The following is a 21025-nucleotide window of genomic DNA, read 5'->3' on the forward strand; positions in this document are numbered from 1 at the left end:
CAGCTTCTACATTAAGGATCGAAGGGCTTGGAATGTGATATTCCGTAGGTCACTGCATCTAGGATTAAAACCAAGAGTCACCTACCCAGAAAAACTGAGTATCATGCTCCAATGCAAAATAGTATGTGATTTGCAATAAAATAGAAAGGAGACAGAATGGGGTAAATTATCTCGCATAAATTGGCAGAAAAAGCAGTTCATTGGAAGGGAAGACGGGGCAGGTGAGGGGGAATGGCCAATCTTGCTCTCATCTTATTGACCTGAGGAGGGAATAATATACACACTCAATGGGTATCTTACCTCACAGGAAGAAGGAGGAAGTGTTATGCCAAAAAAAAGCAAGCAACACCCAGATATGAATTTAGATGTGAATTTATTGAAGCGCGCGACTGTTCCGAGTAATTACTCAAATCGAACAGCCCTGAGCAAAGGGAGAGAAAGAATATTTAAAGGGAAAGAACACAATTAGATTTCAGTGGAGATGGGGACACAAATAGTGGGACAAGCTGAGGCAGGATCATTTCTGTGGAGATGGGGACACAAACAGTGGGACAATCTGAGGCAGGATCATTTCTGTGGAGATGGGGACACAACAGTAGCGTGAGCTGGGGCAAGATGGAGAAACTGAAAAAGGAGGGGTAGGGCATAAAATAAGGAGATAAAATGGGGGGGACAATAGAAAGGAGGGCAGATAGGGGGAAGGAGGTAATCAAAGCAAACACTTTTGAAAAGGGACAGGCTCAAGGGAGGAAAACTGAATAAAGGGGATAGGAAAAGGAAGGGAGCAATATGGGTAGGCTTTCACAACATGAGTATGTGAAGGATTTTACATAATCATACAACATGTGACCTATGTTTGATTGCTTGCCTTCTTAGGGAGTGTGGTGGAGGAGGGAAGAGGGGAGAGAATTTGGAACTGAAAGTTTTAAAAAAGATGTTCAAAACAAAAAAAAAAAAGTTTTTCACTGCAACTAGAAAATAAGATACACAGGTGATGGGGCATAGAAAGTTATCTTGCCCTACAAGAAAGGAAGGGAAAAGGGATGGAGGGGAGTAGGGTGAAGAAGTGAGGGCTGACTGTGGAACAGGCACCAGAATATATGCCAGCTTGGAGTGGGGGGGAGGGTAGAAATGGGGAGAAAATTTATAATTCAAACTCTGTGAAAATCACTGCTGAAAACTAAATATATTAATAAATTAAATTTAGAAATCGAAAAAAAAAACATCTTTATCTCTTTGCTATGTGGCAGATAGCTGAATATCTCTCTTGAAGACAGAATAGGAAGAAAAGAGACATTGCCAACCACAGCTCTTCTGGACACTAGGTTATTAGAGGGAAATCAAGGCTCTTCCTCCTTTCCTCAATGGAAATCACAGGATCTCCACTGTGGGCCAGCTTCCATATCAGATATGTGTCTATTCATATCAATCACAGGTAAGCCAATTTATATTAGGTGGTTCATACCCCAGACACACTATATTACATTTTGTAAATGCTAGACAAAATGATCATAGGGCATGCTTCCTATTACCTAAAAGAGAAGGCTAGTTCTGGTCTGTTAGGTTCTCACCTAAGAAGATAGTCTAATCTTTGTCTGATCTTACATAAAATACAAAAGAAAAATTGCCTAAAAAGATGCTTAGTCTTCCCTCATGGCTTTATGTCTAGACTGTTCTTTACAGGAGGATTACAGACCTGACCCAGTGTCCTAGGAAAACCTGGGAATGAACTCAAATAACTTGGCTAGTCTTAAAAGAAATATAATATTCTGTGAGTTCTTAAGTATAGGAATAAAATGTCTCCTACCTGAAAACTTCAGGTGACAAAGTTTAAGAAACTTGGTGGTATATAATAAATAATATGGGCTCTTAAAGTAGGTGTTTAGAGACTCTGGGATGGTTTTTGATGAGTTTTTTTTTACCAAGTGTAACAACAGTGCTAACTGCCTCCACTGTGGCTGTGTAAGGCCCACAACACCAGCACACAGGAGGGCTGCTAGCACAAGTTCTTTGATCTGCTTTTCTAAGGAAACCAACTTTAAGGTGTTTACAATCTCACTTCAATTAAACATACATATATCATTCAGTTAGTTCAGGGGGAAACTTCAGAGAACTTCAGAGCAAATACAAGCACAAATTACAGAGACAATATAAAGAGATTAACATTTCTGCCTAACCAAATCACAATATATAGTTACCAAAGAAGCACCAACAACTGAGTTTTCAAAATGGGGGGTGGGGCTGCTTCAACAGCTTACCCACAGTCTCTTCACCAACACTCTTTCAGTGAGTGTGTCCCCAAGGGAAAATGCTACCTTCTGAGTTTATATCTACTGCTTCAGGGTCAAAGGGCATCACCGTCATGGGACTCAAACACATGTGACTTAGGCCTTTTTGTCACTTAAGTGGAAGCATGTCATCAAAGACTCTGGATTCAATCAAAGATTCCTTAGTACTGAGAAGCACTCCAAAACAAAAGACATAAGGGTCCCACTTTACTTGCCCAATTCAAATAAAGGTGAGGCTCATTAAAAGCACTTGGTTGCCTTAGTATTCCAAAAGAGAAGACAGCAAAAACATCCCACCCTAATTACCATAACACCAAAAAATTGATTTGTACTCAGTAGGCTATTTGTCCAAACCTAGCTTTACAAAGCATTTGTTGCTAATTAAGGCACTAAAAGTGATTATCAGATTATAATATGAAATGTTTCAAATAAGAAAAATTATATATAGCCAGTGAGGAATCATTTGTTATACTATTTTGAGACGCTATTTATTAAACAGGAATTATAGATTCTTCTTGCCATAAAAAGCATCAGTTGATTCTGATAGTACCATATCGCCTCAAAACTTTCCCCTACAGATGGTTTCCCCTCCATGAATAAATATTTGTTTAGTTCTGTGGCACCTAACAACATTTTAAAAATTAGATTTGTTTTTATTTAGTTTATATATTTTCCAACGAAAAACATGTTGGATTGCTTGGGTGTCAACATGATGAATCATTACTCAGACATGGTACATAATTTCAAAATGTTTAACTTATAATATTTAAATTTCATAAAATATGAAACATTCTCCTACCTGTTTGACCATACTCAGTTTCCTTTGCTGGATTTTCATTCAGGTCACATCCACTTACTATGTATAACCCCAAGGCATTCACTGGGACCACAGTCTCTTCTCTATCTCTATTATTTCATTTGGTGATACACACACACACACACACACACATCATCATCACCTCACACCTGGTGGTTGCTACTACTGGTTGATCTCTCTGAAAAAAACACCTTCCCAGTCTAGTGTACTGTCCACTCAGCTATCAAAACAATCTTCCTAAAGTGTAGGTGTGACCACTCCTATAATCATTCAACTTCATTGGTTCCCTGTCCACTCTGGAATAAAATATGAAATCTTTTTTTTTTGGCATTCAAAGACCTTTATAACTTTTCCATTCTTCTTATTCCTTACTCTCTCTTGTTTAGTCTATAATCCAGTGGCACTGGCCTCCTTGCTATTCCTCGCACAAGACATTCTATCTCTGATCTCTGGACATTTTTACCAGCTAACTCCCCCCCCCTTCCCCACCCCAATTGCTATCCTTGCATGACTTCCTCTAGTATTATTCAATACTATATATTCAGAGAGAGAGAAGGCAGGTGTTGGGGATAACCTAGGGTTTCGGTTTGGCAAGAAATTACTGGTGACTGCACGAAGTGGTAAGGGATTTGAGAGTTGAGGACAGTGTATAATTGGACTTGTTAACTACAGGGCCAAGACTGGAAGGTGATAGAAAAATAATGGCCCAGGAGAACAGGGAGGGATAGTAAAGTCACTGGAAGTTACCAATGGTATGAAGAGCAGTTTTATTCGGTGCCAAGTTTATAATTATCTTTTCCATTTGTATTGACCTGGTGTTTGTTCAGGCCCCTGTTATATCATTCCTAGATATTGTAACAATTGGCCCCCTTTTCTCCAGTTTCTCTCCTCTAGTTCTTAAAGTATTATTCCTATGCACAGACTTTACTTACCATGTAACTCACCCATTCACAAACTTCCAGCAACTCCTCATTTATTACCAAACTAAAATATAAACCAGCATTAAAAGACCTCCACATATAGCTTCAACTATGATTTTTCATAGTACTTCCTTTTGTGCACACTTTGTTCCAAATCTGATTCCTGCTGCTATCCTGGCATTATTCTACTAGCTTTCACCTCTTGGCCTTTTTCATATCTCCAGCATTTAGAATAGATTCCCCTCTTCCCTTCTTTTATTACCTACAGTTACATCAAAATGTCTTAGTGGCCTTCTACAATGTCCCTCTTCCCTCAGTCCTTTCACTTGCCTTGTTCATAATTAGACTCCTTTGCTTATGGATATTCACCAAGAAACCTTGCTGTAAGGGTAGGATTCTCACCATCTTCTCATCTCAAAAGGATTATGGCCCTGAGAAAAAGTCTAGGTCCTTGGTCACTATATTTGTTCTCTTCTAGGAGAAAGAAGTAGATAGTAGAGTGTCCAACCTTATGAGTTTTCAAAGGTCAAGAGGGCACCCCCACATCATGGTGTTCTAGTTTGTAACCAGTGCCCTGAGAAGCAAGGAGGAGACTTCAAAATCGAGAATAAGGCCAGTGGTAGCAGAGAAGAGGACTCAATGGCAGTCAGACTGCATCTGAAACTGAACTTGGTGGGACCAATATTAGGTAGGAACCCAGCTAAAAGTCTGAGCTGACACATGTTTGTTCTTACAGTGTCTTCAAAGTAAAGATACTACTATAAAGGTGGTGTGTATATATGTATAGATATAGCATAGTATTAATATATAACATATACATATACTATGATACATATGTATGCATACATATGTATATACGCATACAGGCCATATGCATCATTGCACCAAAATTTGTTATAGCTACCTACTTAGAGTTAATGAATTTTTAAAATTAATTAAGCTCTATTTCTACAGCACTGAGAAAATGGTAGACTAATGAAGGAAAACAGAAGGCATTTCCTTTGAAAACATTGCCACAATATGAAATTAAAACATTATAAGATTTAGAATTCAAAAAGATAATTTTATAGATGAAGAAACTGACATACAAAGAGATTAAGTGAATTGCCTAAAGAGAAAAAGTTGCAACCAGGTCTTCTGCTTTCAAATTCGGTGTTTTTCTCATGGCATCAGGCTGACTCAATCCATATATCCTTTCTTTAGTTTTATAAATGTGGTCATTTTATTATTATCCAGATTTTGTGTTTTCACCATTTTTTAACTCCGAAGAGATTAACATTAGCTTACATAAAACTCCTATATTCTTAGATTCATGCATGATATAGCTTTAAGAAGAAGGAGGGGGAAGCAGAGATCCATTTTTTGAGTTACTCCTTTTGCTGTATTTTCATTTTCTTATCACTATTGTAACTGCTCAGGCAACTAAACTGAGAAGTTGAATAATACATTCTAAAAGGCACATTTCTGATGGAAACTTTCAGATATAATATTTTTTACTTCAAAGTAACTACATTAGCCTATGCTGAAGTACAAAAATGAACACAATTCTTGGTTTAGCAGCTGAAGTTACCAAGAAAGTAAACAATCAGGACAAGTAAAGATTGGATATATTTTTTTTAAAAAGTATCTTCCTGGGGCAGGTAGGTGGCGCAGTGAGTAGAGCACCAGCCTTGGAGTCAGGAGGACCTGAGTTGTGATGACACTTGTCACATTTACTAGCTGTGTGACCTTGGGCAAGTCATTTAAGCCCAATTTCCCTTCCTTCCCCCCTGCAAAAAAGTATCTGCCTTAGCCTTCCTATACGTCAAGAACATATTTTTAAAGGCATATAATATTTTTCAAAACACAAAATTTAAGGCATATTATAGGTTTTCTTATATTAGAGATTTAGAGGTTATTTCTAAGTTTGTCTTTATAAAAAATGTTGCTATAGTAACACTTTTTCATGATTTTGCAAGGAGATGCTCTGCATTAGGTCTACACCAAAAAGAACTAAAAGAAAGAGGAAAAAGTTCTTTACGTACACGAATATTTATAGTTGGCCCTTTTGTAGTGGCAAAAATGGAAATTATGGATATACCAATTGATATGGGAATCATTGATTAATTTAGGATATATGAATATGATGGAATACTATTGTGCTTATAAGAAATGAGGAAATGGATGATGTCAAAAAGACATGGAAAGTCATATAAATTGATATAGAGTGAAATAAGCAGTAGGAGAACAATTTACATTATAATATCAATATTATAAAAATGAACAATTTGGATAACTTATAAACTGATGAATAAAATGAATAGTTGTGGGCATTTATACAATAATAAGCACAAAAATAAATAATTTTGAAAGCTGTAAGGTCAATGCAAGGACCATCCATGATTTCAGAAGATAGATGATGAAACATGTTTTTCATGATAGAAAGAAATGCAGGGTACAGAATGTAACACAGCCATACAACCAGTGACGGAAACTTGGTTTGCTTGACTATGCATATGTTACAACACGAATTTGTTCCCTCCTTCCATCCTCCTAAAGGACTGGAGGGAGGAAGGGAGAGAAAAAAGATTTGTGTTCAGGAGGGAGGGAGGGAGGGAGGGAGGGATACAGAGACAGAGAGAGAGAGAGAGAGAGAGAGAGAGAGAGAGAGAGAGAGAGAGAGAGAGAGAGAGAGAGGTGAGGTGTATGTGGTGGCAGAGGTGGTGGAGTGAGTGCTACAAATAAGCAAATGGTGCATGTACATTCAGATAAGATTGTGTATTATTCATTTTGTTTAAATGTTTTACTGTAAGAGACTTTTCATGAAATAGGAGAAATATGTAAATGTTTACAATGTAAAAATTTGATAAAACTTTTAAAAATGTATGTTGCTCATAGCAAAAATATGAAGTAGTTATTGCAAGCACTATCTCCTTCTATAGATGGGTAAACAGGGTCAGGGAAGTTGCATCTTACCTACCCTGAAAATGCTAGTAATAGAGCCGATACTTGAATACATATCATTGGACCAGATACATAGCCTAGAAGGGACTAGTGTTAGGATTGGCACAAGAAACACAGAGATCCCAAAGTACTATTACTGGAGGGGCTAATTCAGTGAGGGTTGAAGGTAGGTAGGTTCCTATTTTAATTAAAAATCCTCCTAACTCTCTGTTAAGCTCTAATGCTTCTATTAGCTGAGAACCTCCAAGTACTTCTAGTGTTTCATAAATTGTTACTGGTATAAAATCTCTTCCTCCTTACCCTCATTACACAACTCAGCTTTTGATTCTTAGCTTGTCATTTCTACTACTCCATACAAGGATAATATTTCCTTTTCTATTTATTTTTATAAAAATAGTTTGTTTTTCTAGAAAATGCAGGGTATTTTCACTTGTCTTTTATGTTAGACTTGCTTTCATCCAACACAAACTCCTCCCAAGTATTAGATGGATTTAACCTAAAACTCCAATTACCTGGTGTTACAGATAATTGTGATCTTTGTTCTAGATAGCTAGATATATGGACATACAGACAGAGAGATGGGCAGACAGACATGTGAAAGTTTACACTTACACAGCATTTAAATACATTTTGTAATTTAATTTTTAAAACAATCCAGTGAGGTAATAGGTAGAGAAAATATTGCTAAACATTTTTACAGATGAAAAATTGAAGCTACAGAATCTTTCCTATAACAAAACTATATATATATATATATATGTATATACATATACACACACACATATATATAAATACACATATAAAACCATATATATATATATATAATACATGTATATATGTGACCTGAACATCAGCCTATGTCTTCTGATTCCAAATTCAGTCCTCTTTGTTCTTAATCAGAATGCCTCTCACTTATGAGTAAAATAAAATGTAGAAATGTAAAACATTAAGATAAAAAAGTAGAAACAGTAAAAAAAAATGTTGTTGAGGAAACATACCTCTGTATTATCCCTCCATAGTTTTCAAAAATATCCCATTTAAATGAATTCACAGAAACATCTATACATGAATCATCAATACAGATTAAAATTGGCATAACAAATATTTTTATCATTACTTTTAACAAATATTTATCTGTGGGAGTAGTTATTTCAGGTCAAGTATTTTTCCACATTTCCAATTGTAATATATGATACGAATAACAAGGGAAGAAGCCAAGAAAGGTAAGTGCTGTATTAAATATAATTTGGACTCTTTTCAATCTCCCTGCAAAAATTTTAGATGTGGAAGAAGTGAATTGAGCTTGAAGCAAAGTAAATATTTTGATAAGAATTTCTAGTATGTTTAGAATGTAAAATATATAGCATAGAGTATTAAACCTACTAAAATATTTTAAAAACTATTCATCATAATCCCAAATTATAAAAATGGAAGGTATAAGAGTAGGATTCTTCATTAAAAAAATTATATTATTCCTGTTCTCTATAGTGTGAAAATAAATGAAACATCGAAAAAATTGACAAGAGAATGTATACCCCAGAGAAAAAAAATAAAAATAATTTAAGATTTTCTATTGGAAATGCTAGAAAAAGACCAATATTTTGTAGGGCTGGAAAATAAACTGCTGATTTCCTTTGTGAGCTGTAAAGAGTTTCAGAAGATTGTAGAAAGTAACTATTTGCAGAGCAAAGTGGATTTTGACATTCACTGTTGAAATTTTCATCAGTATTTAAAATATGTTCAAAATTGAAGCAAAATTATGAAAGACTAAAATTATATGCCTCCGGGAGATGACAAATCACATATCTTAAGAGAAAAAAATTCCATCTAATCAATTCATCCTCTTATGAAAATAAGTGAAAGAACAGCTTTTATTATCTAAAATTGATCGTGGACCAAAATGCTCAGTATGTAAAATGAAGAAATATCTACACAAAAGTTATAAAGAACATGTATACATTAAATCTAGTGTTATTGTCCCTGTACACACACGTTCAGAAATGCCAAATACATTTAATATATTCATTTATGACTACAGTTTTTATTTACATGCAGCTAGATAAACTTTGTTTCCTATGAAATATGTTCTCTTTGACCCATGGCAGCCTGTCTTTTAATATAAAATTTAAAAAAAACACTTAGTATTCCAGCATACAAATGTAAATCTTTAAGGATTATATATTAACAGAACTGATGATGATGATGATGATGATAGCTTTTTGCATACAGTGGCATAAGATTTGAAAATAACTTTACATATATCACTTATATTACAATCTATGATTTATTGAATCATAGCATTCAAAACTAGAGGAACATTACAGATTACCAAATCCTTTCTTGCCTTGCACAGCAAAGGAAGAAATTGAGGTTCATAGAAGTTGCTACTTACTCCAAACCACACAGATAGTAAGTAGCAAACCCCAGATTTGAACTTGGATTATTAAACTTGGGATCTGCTACCCTTTCTATTACACCCTGCCATGTTATCAAAGTGAGCAGATCTCAATAATACTTCCTCTTTAATTTTTAATAGTTTTCCATTCACATTTCCATTTTATATCTTTCTATTTGCTGAATCAGCCTAATGACTACAAAGATATGCAAGAACATCCCCGTTTTGTAGATTAGTGAAGACTAACAAATTCCCAAGTACTATTCTGGTTGTGTTTACCCAATGCACCTAAAAAAGCTTTGGGGAGTTAAAATTTGATTAATTAACTCTTAATCTTATAAAAGGGCAACAACCAATTTGACTTATATTGTCACTGAACTAACCAGTTGTTTGGGTGATTTGTACTTAAAAAGAGGTTGTTAACTAGTCACACTCTCATAAACTAAAAGATGAATGTAGGACCCAAGGTCAAGTCGGCTTCCTTTACAGAATACATTTCATAATACTCTAACTCCAAAGAAAACAAATACTATTTGATGATGATGATGATGATGACTTAAACATTTGAACAATTACTAATGTTCATGTTTCATGGACTGAAATGGTCAGAATCCTAATTCAGAGTTTGTATCTTTGCTTGTTTCTCACAATCACTGAAGAAATATAATCAGAATCCATTTCACTTTGTCATCCAGAAAGAAGTCTGAATAGATTCCATCTACTAATAGTTTAATAAAATGGTAAATCATTGATTTATTCATTTAGCTTTACCTGAAACTGTATGATCCTTAAGGTCTCTCATTATTTTTATTCTTGCATGAGGAAAGATGTACTGTGTAGGCTTCCCATTCATCTGAGGAATATAAGACATACATGTTACAAAATGCATAATCCATTTAAGTAAATAAGTAATTTCATGCACACATTCCTTGTATGTATGCATTTATGGTTAATTTTATAACATCTTTCATTTTATTTTGTGGTTAATAAGTTCCTTTTTTGGCTAATTTCATAACAATTTTAATAAGTCAGTAGAAAATGAATTAGAAGGTTTGAAGCACAGCTTTGCAAATCACTCATATGATAATAGAGTTGTTTTTGCTGTTTTTTCTAACATTTTGGTTTTGTTAGTACATAATAACTTTTCCTTGATAATTATAGTCTGTCCTCCTTAAATAACATATAATTGTAATAGATTAATATATTTTTCTTGAGATAATGTCAGTTTATAGCTGACTTAATAAAAAGTCTATCCCTAAACAACTATTAACAAAATAACAGTGAGTTGACAGAAGAAATTATCGTAAAGCTTTTACTTGTCTACTTTTGGTCTGGAAAAATGGAAAGTAAGACGTTGAGGCAAATTTTCTTATTTTTCCAAGTCAGGAAGTAAGATAAATTGGGCTTCTGCTACTACCTACCTACTACGAATTATACTCAGATAATTCCCAAACTTCTATTTTTCTGTATCAACTTCTTTCCTGTGTATCAGAATATCAGATCTAAATGAAACAAAGCTGGGAGTGTTAGCTTTCACACTAAGTCATAAAGCCAGGATTCAAAAAGTTCTTGACAGGTTGCTACAACATTCGGCTCACTTTAATAAGATGAAACGGAGGCAGAACCAAGATGGCAGCTGGAAAGCAGGGACTTGTGAGAGCTCCCTACCAAGTTCCCTCCAAACATCTATAAAAATGCCTCTGAACCAATTCTAGAACTGCAGAAAACATGAAATAGCAAAGGGAAGCAGGGCTCCAGCCCAGGACAGTCTGGATGGTCGCTGGGTAAGGTCTATCACATGGAACTGGGAGTGGAGCTGAGCAGAGCCCAGCATGGGCTGCGCCAGGACCAACCAGACTGGGAACTGGGCAGAACAGGCCCTAGCACCCTGAATCAGTGAGCTGTGGCAGTTACCAGACTTCTCAACCCACAAACACCAAAGACAACAGAGAAGGTTAGTGGGAAAAGCTGCAGGGGACAGAGTGAAAGGAGTTCATGGTTCAGCCACCACCATGGGGACAGTGGAGGTGGGGCAGCTACAGAACTACAGCTGCAGTTACTTCCTGCCCCAGGCCCACCTGGTGGAAGGAATTAAGTGGCAGATCAGAGCAGAAGTGCAGAGCCTACTCAAGACCTGAGTCTGGTCTGGGTTGGCAGTTCTTGGGGAAGGAGGAGTGCTGGTGTGGCAGAGCTGGCTGTATAGAAATAGCTCTGAAAACAACATCGCACCCCCTCAAGCTTGGAACAAAGCACTCTCTACTCTACAAGCAGTCATACCCCAATGAAAAACTCAAGGGTCAAGTAAGTTGCCTGGGAACATGGCCAGGCAGTGAAAATGCACCCAGATTCAGTCTCAGACTTTGGAATCTTTCTTTGGTGACAAAGAAGACCAAAACATACAGCCAGAAGAAGTCAACAAAGTCAAAGAGTCTACATCAAAAGCCTCCAAGAAAAACATGAACTGGTCTCAGGCCATGGAAGAGCTCAAAAAGTATTTGGAAAAGCAAGTTAGAGCATAGAGAAAATATTGGGAAGACAAATGAGAATGATGCAAGAAAACCATGAAAAAACAAGTCAATGACTTGCTAAAGGAGACCCAAAAAATACTGAAGAAAACACCACCTTAAAAAATAGACTACCTCAAATGGCAAAAGAGCTACAAAAAACCAATGAGGAGAAGAATGCCTTGAAAGGCAGAATTAGCCAAATGGAAAAGGAGGTCCAAAAGACCACTGAAGAAAATACTACCTTAAAAATTACATTGAAACAAGTGGAAGCTAGTGACTTTACGAGAAATCAAGATATTCTAAAACAGAAGCAAAGCAATGAAAACATGGAAGACAATGTGAAATACCTCATTGGAAAAACCACTGACCTGGAAAATAGATCCAGGAGAGATGATTTAAAATTATTGGACTACCTGAAAGTCATGATCAAAAAAAGAGCCTAGATATTATCTTTCAAGAAATTATCAAGGAGAACTGCCCTGATATTCTAGAGCCAGAGGGTAAAGTAGAAATTGAAAGAATCCACCAATCGCCTCCTGAAAAAGATCCCCAAAAGAAATCTCCTAGGAATATTGTCACCAAATTCCAGAGCTCCCAGATTGAGGAGCAAATACTGCAAGCAGCCCGAAAGAAACAATTTGAGTATTGTGGAAACCCAATCAGAATAACCCAAGATCTGGCAGCTTCTACATTAAGGGATCAAAGGACTTGGAATATGATATTCTGTAGGTCAATGGAACTAGGATTAAAACTAAGAATCACTTACCCAGCAAAACTGAATATCATGCTCCAAGGAAAAATACGGATTTTCAATAAAATAGAGGACTTTCAAGCTTTCTCAGTGAAAAGACCAGAGCTGAATAGGAAATTTGGCTTTCAAACACAAGAATCAAGAGAAGCATGAAAAGGTAAACAAGAAAGAGAAATCACAAGGGACTTACTAAAGTTGAACTGTTTTGGTTACATTCCTACATGCAAAGATGATGTGTATAATTCATGAGGCCTCAGTATTAGGGTAGCTGAAGGGAATATACATACACACACACAAACACACACACACACACACACATACATATAGACAGAGGGTACAGAGTGAGTTGAATATGAAGAGATGATATCTAAAAAAATAAAATCAAATTAAGGGATGAGAGAGTCCATGCCATCTTGGGGAAGGAGGGGGAGAGGCAGGCAAGAAAATCTGGAACTCAAAATTATGTAGAACCAAGTGTTGCAAACTAAAAATAAAAAAAAAATAAGATGAAAGTCAACAGGTAACCATATCAAAGCACATGAGAGTTCTAAAAGTAAACTTCTCAAGTACCATATCAGTGGCACAATTAGACATCAGTGTATCAGAAAAAGGGCTGTAGGTTTTAGTAGATTGCAAGATCAGTGAATCAACACAATTCCATGCCCTCCAAAAGAAGTTAATGTAACCTTGGGGTGCAAAAAGAGAGACTTCCACGAATTAGAAGGTTTTGGTTTCAAACAGCATTCTGCTCTTAGTTCCACTGTCTTGGGAGAAAATTGATGTCAGAGAATTTCTAGAGAATGGCAAGCAGGAGGGTGAGAGGCCTAGAATCTCTGTCATATAGAGAACTTTCTAAGGCATTTGGTATCCTTAGCCTACAGTAGAAAAGCCTGGCAGAGGGAGGATGGATAATAGGTATCTTCAAATATTTGAAGATTTGGAAGAAGTATTAGACTTATTCTTATTAACACCAAAGAACAGAACCAGGAGCAATGGGCAGAATGTTTGAAGAGACAAAGTTAGCCTTGAAGCACAATTTGGGATACTGAAATGTCAAATGGGCTGCCTTTGAGACTGTGGGTTTTCCTCCTAGGGTTTTCCAAACAGAGAATGAATAATCACTTATCAATTATTATGGAATTACAGGATCATGTTGTAGTGAAGATTCTTTTGGGAGGGACATCAGTTACATTATATAGCCAACGAGGTTTCTTCCCACTCTGAAAAATTCTATGGTTTTTTGAAAACTCCCAGGTCATCTCTTTGTGGATGCCCTATTTATTCCTCAAGATCAATATGTCCTGAACTGAGGTGATTATCTTTTTCGTTGTCTTTGACTCTTCTTTTTCCCTCATGTCTCAAATCCAATCCATTACCAAGCCCTATCACTGTCACCTCAAAAACATTGCAAAATCAATTCCCTTCACTGCCACAATCACAATAAAGGCCCTCACCACACACTATAGACTAAGTTTTGTCATGAACAATCTTCTTATCTGTTTTTCATACCACATCTGGAATGTGCTTGGTATAAAGATACTATTTCATTTGTCTGCTAAAAACATCTCTATCATGTCTATTTTTAGTTTAGTAGGGTTCCAGGGTTTGTTGTTCAGTTGTTTCAGTTGTGTCCAACTGTTTGTGACCCCATTTTGGAGTCTTCTTGGCAAAGATACTCAATTGGTTTGCCATTTCCTCCTCCAGCTCATTTTACGTATATGGAAACTGAGGCAAACAAGGTTAAGTGACTTGCCCAAGGTCACACAGCTAGCATCTGAGGCCATATTTGACCTCAAGAAGATGAGTCTTCTTGACTCCAAATTCAGCCCTCTATCCACTGCGCCACCTAGCTGCCCTGTAAGTCAGGGTTAGATGGAATTAATTACAATATAAACTTTGAAAATAAATTGAAATTTTTGGAGAACCAAGCATCCACAGAGAATCCTTCTACATAGACTTTACACAAGGCATCTTTCCTTCATATTGGTTAATAGCTTACATGAATATCTATCTGCTAGAGATAATTGCTGCTCCCAGTAATCACACATATCATTGATCATAGATCATACATAGGTCTGCTGTTGGAAGCAGCCATGTCTTCTGAGGAAGACATCTAGATAACTGCTTAAGTTTACAGATGAGAAAACTGAAGGCTGGATTGGATTAGAATACCTATCTTCTGTCTTCGAAGCCAGGGTTCTTTCTGCTGTACCTTTTCTAGACTTTTTGAGCAGAGACTTCAATGTTCAATTTTGTTCCACTCACTCAAATACTAAAAACAAACTGAAACAATGACACAGGCAGATCTTATATTTTTACAATTTTAAGTATAATTGTAAATATTTGATCTGCTATAGAAAATCATCTTCAAAATCCTGCTTGTTTTTTCTAATATTTTAATCAAAAATTCCCTCAAAAGAGGCATAGACTATTTTGATAACAATTTCTTAGAGAAGAGGAAGGAAGCTGACCTCCCCCACCCCTGCCACCATTCGTTTATAGCTCTGTCAGAGACAAAGAAAATGGACCTATTTTCAGTTACTTTATTTTTTTGTTGATAAAAGCTCCATCTATAATCTTTTCCATTCTTTTGTAATCATCCTATCTTTGAGATATCTTTTTTCAAAAAAAATCAGTCCCTGAGTCTCATTAAAGTAATGTCACTTCCAGCACAATCAGGACTACCACTCTTCCTAAATTCGTCTTCTTAGGTATCATTGTTACTTCTTCACCTTAGTACATTGGGTACTCAGGTGGTAGAGTAAAGATTGGATAGTTTCATTATTGTCACTGATAAGCATAGTTCACTGTATAACCACTGCCAAATATATTAGACTGCGTGTTTGTTGTACTCCTTATGGTTTCTTCTATAAACACTCTCAAGATGATGACCTGGCTTAGCTGAAGTGAGTACCAATCTCTCAGACAGCTCACTTTCTCCTCAATTGTTCTTTACTATCTGCTTGCAGTTTTCCGTCATCTGTTAGGTATTAAAAATGAGCTTACACTGGTATTGCTTATCTCCCACACATCTCTTCTTGTTGAGGGGATTAAGCATTTCATGCTGTGGCAATTTCTGGATACCTTCTCCTATTTTGGTAATTTCTCCATGTTCAAATTCTTTTAAAAAATCATTACTTTTGTCTATTTCACCTTTTTCAAGTTGAAAGTTTATTTAAACAGGTCGGGACTGAGGTTCTATATTTTAAGATACTAGTTAATTTCACTGTTACATTTTGTCATATCTAGAAGCATCAGATTATATTCTTTTAAAATGTTTTACTGAAGCCTTTTGTTTTTATATCACAATCATTTCCAAATATAGTCCTCTACCTTCTTCTACCCAATGATCTTTCTCTTGTAACAAATAGCAAAAAAATCAGTTAAGCAAAACCCGTCAACATAGAGATTACATATAAAAGTACATGCAACATCCCGGTCTCCATACATTCATAGTACCCCACCTTACTAGAGAGAAAAAGAAAGAAAAAGAAATGAAGGAAGGAAGGAAGGAAGGAAAAAAGGAATGAAGGAAGGAAGGAAGGAGGGAAGGAGGGAAGGAAGGAAAGACATTCCCTAAACTTTTTCGAAGGACAAATGCGGTTATTAAAATTACACAGTATTCAGTCATTTTACTGTTCTCATAATTTATATTGCTGTAGTTGTGTATGTTTTCCCTTATTTTATTTCACTTGGCATTAGTTCACATAAGTCTTCTCATGTTTCACTGAATTTGTCAATGCATCATTTCTTATGGTTTCTGGTTATACTCTTGAAAAAATGCTCATGATCTATAGGCATGAGATGCAATTAATCTAGTTAATCTCTTTCATTTTGTTTTTAATCTCAAATCACATGTTCCAATATAATTTCCATTATCCTAGCCTTTGCTCATTTTCATAGGAAAGTCATTATATTTCATTGTTTATGAATGCTTAATTTAAAGGTTTGTGTCAAGCTCTTCATCCAAATTCTCTGCTTCATTCTCTATAATGCATGTTGGCATAGAAGCTATAATTATCTTTCTAGTAGTAGGTGTACTTAAACTTATCCTGATCACTGAAAGACAAGATGACCCATGAATTGATGTTCTTCATTGCTATTGGGCATAAAGAAAAACCAGCTCTATTTTTTCCCTTTACCCAGAAAAGTTTATGAGTCACTCATACATTTGGTTTCTTTATTCCTTCTCATTTCACTTACAGTGAAACATTATAGTGAATCTATCTCTATGTTTGTGATTCATTTTTACCAGTTTTATATAGAATTTGATTGTTAGACAACAATCCCAGGTTAGCACAACTAATAATTAATGATTTTAGAAAATAATAATTGCTGACATTTACATAGTTCTTTAAGGTTTCCAAAGAACATTTCATACATGATCTCATATGATAGCTACAAAACATCTGTAAATTAGATAATAGCATTATACCCACTTAGTAGATGGGTGAAACAGGTGGAGAGAAGTTAAGATGTCTTGCCCACCATGTTCACAATACCAATAAGGCAGCTTTAAAATTCAGGTATTCCTGATTCCAAAGCCTATACTTTAGGTACTATACTGACCAGCTGGCTCTTTAGAAAATATAAGAGCTGTGTGATCCTTATTACCTTTTACCCTATATCTATTTCACCGTATTGGTTCTGATATTATGAAGAGGTTATCTCATAAGAATAAAGGTAATTTTTTTTCTTATTCTTTTCTTTAAATAAATTTTGTGGATCACATAGGATCCTCCACTCTTGCCACTCTGCAGTGGTTATCCTTATGGAGGCGGACCTTATAGTACATTAAAAGGCTCATACTAAAAATCCTTTATTCTTGCTAAAATCAAACAGAATTTCTGCTGAAATAGTAAAGACTTCAAAAAACCAGCAGGGATGACTCCAGGGACTTTATAAAGTTCCATAGATCCTGGAATTTTACTCATTTTTCTGGCAAAAGAGATCAAATTGTACGCAAATACATGAACCCTCCACTCATTCAAGTCTTCTTGAATTCAAAAAGGTATTATTAATAGTGTTATCCATGATATAGTGTAGATTTTTCTTAAGATAGAATTAGAAACCCCTAAAGCTATTGTGATAACTGTGCAATTTCAATTCTCATTTCTGAGAGACTTGTATATAAGAACTGAATTGATTGTGCCATCTCTGTTTCTACCTGGCCAAATGAGTTACCAAAACAAATACAAGTAAATTAAGTAATGCCAACTTCTGTGTATTTAATAGAGCATTGTTCTCTTAACAGTTTAGTGGAATAGAAAGATATGAATATGACCCTTATTTTAAAAACAAAACATTGATTTATCAATATAGACATTTCTCTTTAAATAGTATTTTAGGGTTTCCCTTCAGAAAGATTTGTGTTTTTAAAATAACTACTATAATTACATTTTACTATTTAAGTGTGTAGATATTTTATTACTGACCATTAAAAATTATATTTAAGTACACTGTAAATGCCAAATATGGACAGCTTAGATCAAGTGGGAGATAGACAGACCAGCATACTTCCCAAGTCAAACAAGAACTGAATCACTCAGGGTGTGGCCTCAGGAAGGAAAGTCATGTGACACAATTGTGCTTATGTGAATTGATTCCAATCTGAAAATTGATTACATTCTGGATATTAAATGTTTGTTGCCTATATTCCATTTAAGGAAAGAGCAAGCTTAAATAGCTCTCTAAAACAATGAAACAGAGAAATAAATGATCAACAATAAAATCTTAGATCCAGGAGTGCTAGATGAAGTTTGCATGGCTGAACATGACATTTGATAGCATAATTAACAAATGTCAGCTAATCAAAATAATTCAGACTAAATCCTTCAGTTATTGGCACCATTAACTTTTGAATTATAAGCTTTTTAGTTAGCTAAATTATCCACATTGACATACATCACAAAATGGATTACACTTCACTTTGTTAAGGCAGAGGTGTCAATTGGAAGCCAACTGGGGAGGCCACTTCATTTCATATATCTCCTAATCTCATTTAATGTAATAAAAGTTATTTGAGAAAATATGATACTAAGAGAATTAGGAAGAGATATTATAGAACAAATAAAAATGTATTACTCAAAATAGTACTAAGAGTTTTAATTCAATGTGCTTGTGGAACGAAGGATCATGACCCCAGGTTTTAGAAGGATAAATCAATGCCAAGTACTGGTCTGTGCCAGTGGAGCATCAACTTCAATGTGTCCTATTAAGAGCAACTGTCTAGTATGTCCCTGGCTTTATACCGGGGACAGGTCAACCAGTCTAACTTTGTTTCAGCTAGTATTAGCTATTGAAGTATAGAAAGCTGGATTGAGAGCCAGGAGACATGAGCTCAGTTCCAGTTCTGTCACTTTTTAGCTCTGTGACTTTGGAAAATCAAAAGATCAGAGAATTTAGCATGGTAGGACAAGGGCTACGGAGACAGTAATCATCTAAATTAATTTCCTTATTTTTTTGAATTTTTCCCCTTATTTTTAAATGAGGAAACTGAGTACTAGAAAGGTAAAACAATTTGTCTAAAGTAACAGAGAAAAGTGATGAATCCGTTGTCTTAGACCCAAATCCTGTTCTTTCTACTGCAAAACCTGCCCAAGTAACTCATCCTCCTAGGCTTCAATTTCCCTAAAACACAACACACATGTACATGTGTGTATTTGACATGCACACATATGTAATTAAAACACATATAAACATGGTCATACAGATACATAAATACATATTATATATGCATATGTGTTCATACTAGACCTTCCTATAACACATGACTTTTGTGAGGACATAAAATTTTAAAATATAAAATGCAACTAATATGTAAGTTATTATTATTAAACTGTCTTGTTTCCTTTGCCATTGCTTAGTATTTCCCTTCCCATTTTAGGATTTAGATATAGAAATGATGATTCAATTAGGCTTAGCAGCACGAGACTGTTAACACCACTGATACCATCATGATATTTGGGAGGCATGGGAAAGATTTGTGTATAAAAACTGCCTGAGATGTAGGGAAATTAAATAACTTGTCCAAAGTCCCACATATGAGGTGGAAGCAATTCTGTTGATTTGCCATTCCAGTAGTTTCCATTACAATGGAGATATATAAAATATTGTTGGTGTTGTTCAGTCATTTCAGTCATGTCCAACTTTTTGTGACCCCATTTGGGGTTTCTTGGCAAAGATACTGGGGTGGTTTGCCATTCCTTTCTCCAGGTCATTTTACAGATGAGGAAACTGAGGCTAACAGGGTGACTTGCCCAGGGTTATAGAGTTAATAAGTGTCTGAGGATGGATTTGAACTCAGAAAGATGAGTCTTCCTGACTTCAGGCCCAACAGTGATTTGTTTTTATAGCTAATATGACTACCAAATTGATGTAATAGCATATTATTATTATTATTTACTTCTTATACATTACCTTTAAGGTAAAAATATTTCACTTTTACTTTGCAGGGTGGAAGACATTGGAATTAAGTGACTTACCCAAGGTCCCACAGTTAGTAAGTGTGTCAAGTGTCTGAAGCCAGATGTGAACTTAGGTCCTCCTGACTCCAGGGCCAGTGCTCTACTCACTGCACCAATTAGCTGCCCTGCTTCATTTTCTTTTAAAGGATCTAGTAGGTTTTGAAATAATCCATTTTTGTTTGTTATTTTAATTTCCTGAGATTTCATAAACATAAATTTTAGTGGTGCCGAAATTTTGAAATAGGAATATTTGTGTTCATTGGTACTAAGATATCAATATTTCTCTTTATATTTAAGAGATTAAAAAAATGAATGAAACTGAGGATGATATTATGTTTTTCCCTCTTGCACAGGATGCTAGTATGTTGACAAAATTTAAGAAAATTTTTGAAAAAATTATGTTAGTTCAAAGGACTACCACTAATGAAAAAATATATTGTACCCCCTTATATTTTCCCTCATAAAATATTTTAACAAAATAGAAGAATCTAGTGAATTAAATTCCTGCCATATTTAATCAATATCCAATGCAAGATCTATTTTATTCTTGCCATTAAATTGCTAACAATTTACATTTTTCTCTAAAAACTATCACAAATTCTCTATTCGTTAGAGCAGAATTTTATATACATAGAGGAATACCAACTATATGCTTAAGATATATCTTAATAAAGATGCTATATCTATATTTAGTAATAAAGCCAAGCATTTATACAATGTTTTAAGGTTTACAAAAAGCTTACATAAACTCATTTGATTCTTACAACTCAGTAAAATATGTGCTATTATTGTCACCATTTTACAGAGAAGGCAACTAAGGCTGAGTTAAATGACTGACCCAGGGTCATAAACCTATCATATGTCTGAGAACAGATTTGAACTCTGGTCTTCTTGACTCCAAGTTCAACACTATCTATCTATTGGGCCTCATCATTGCC

General features: G+C 35.3%; 1 protein-coding gene across 1 annotated transcript in view; it reads right to left on the reverse strand.

The window, feature by feature from the left end:
* The window catches only part of PCLO (piccolo presynaptic cytomatrix protein), a 328283-nt gene that overhangs the window by 196760 nt on the left and 110498 nt on the right, over positions 1-21025 (reverse strand). The window contains exon 6 of the mRNA XM_036760651.1: positions 10135-10216. Coding sequence (XP_036616546.1) covers positions 10135-10216 — 82 coding nt within the window. The remainder of the gene's footprint in view (positions 1-10134; positions 10217-21025) is intronic.

Source organism: Trichosurus vulpecula, chromosome 5 (genome assembly GCF_011100635.1).
Source record: "Trichosurus vulpecula isolate mTriVul1 chromosome 5, mTriVul1.pri, whole genome shotgun sequence".
In the NCBI taxonomy this organism is placed as follows: domain Eukaryota; kingdom Metazoa; phylum Chordata; class Mammalia; order Diprotodontia; family Phalangeridae; genus Trichosurus; species Trichosurus vulpecula.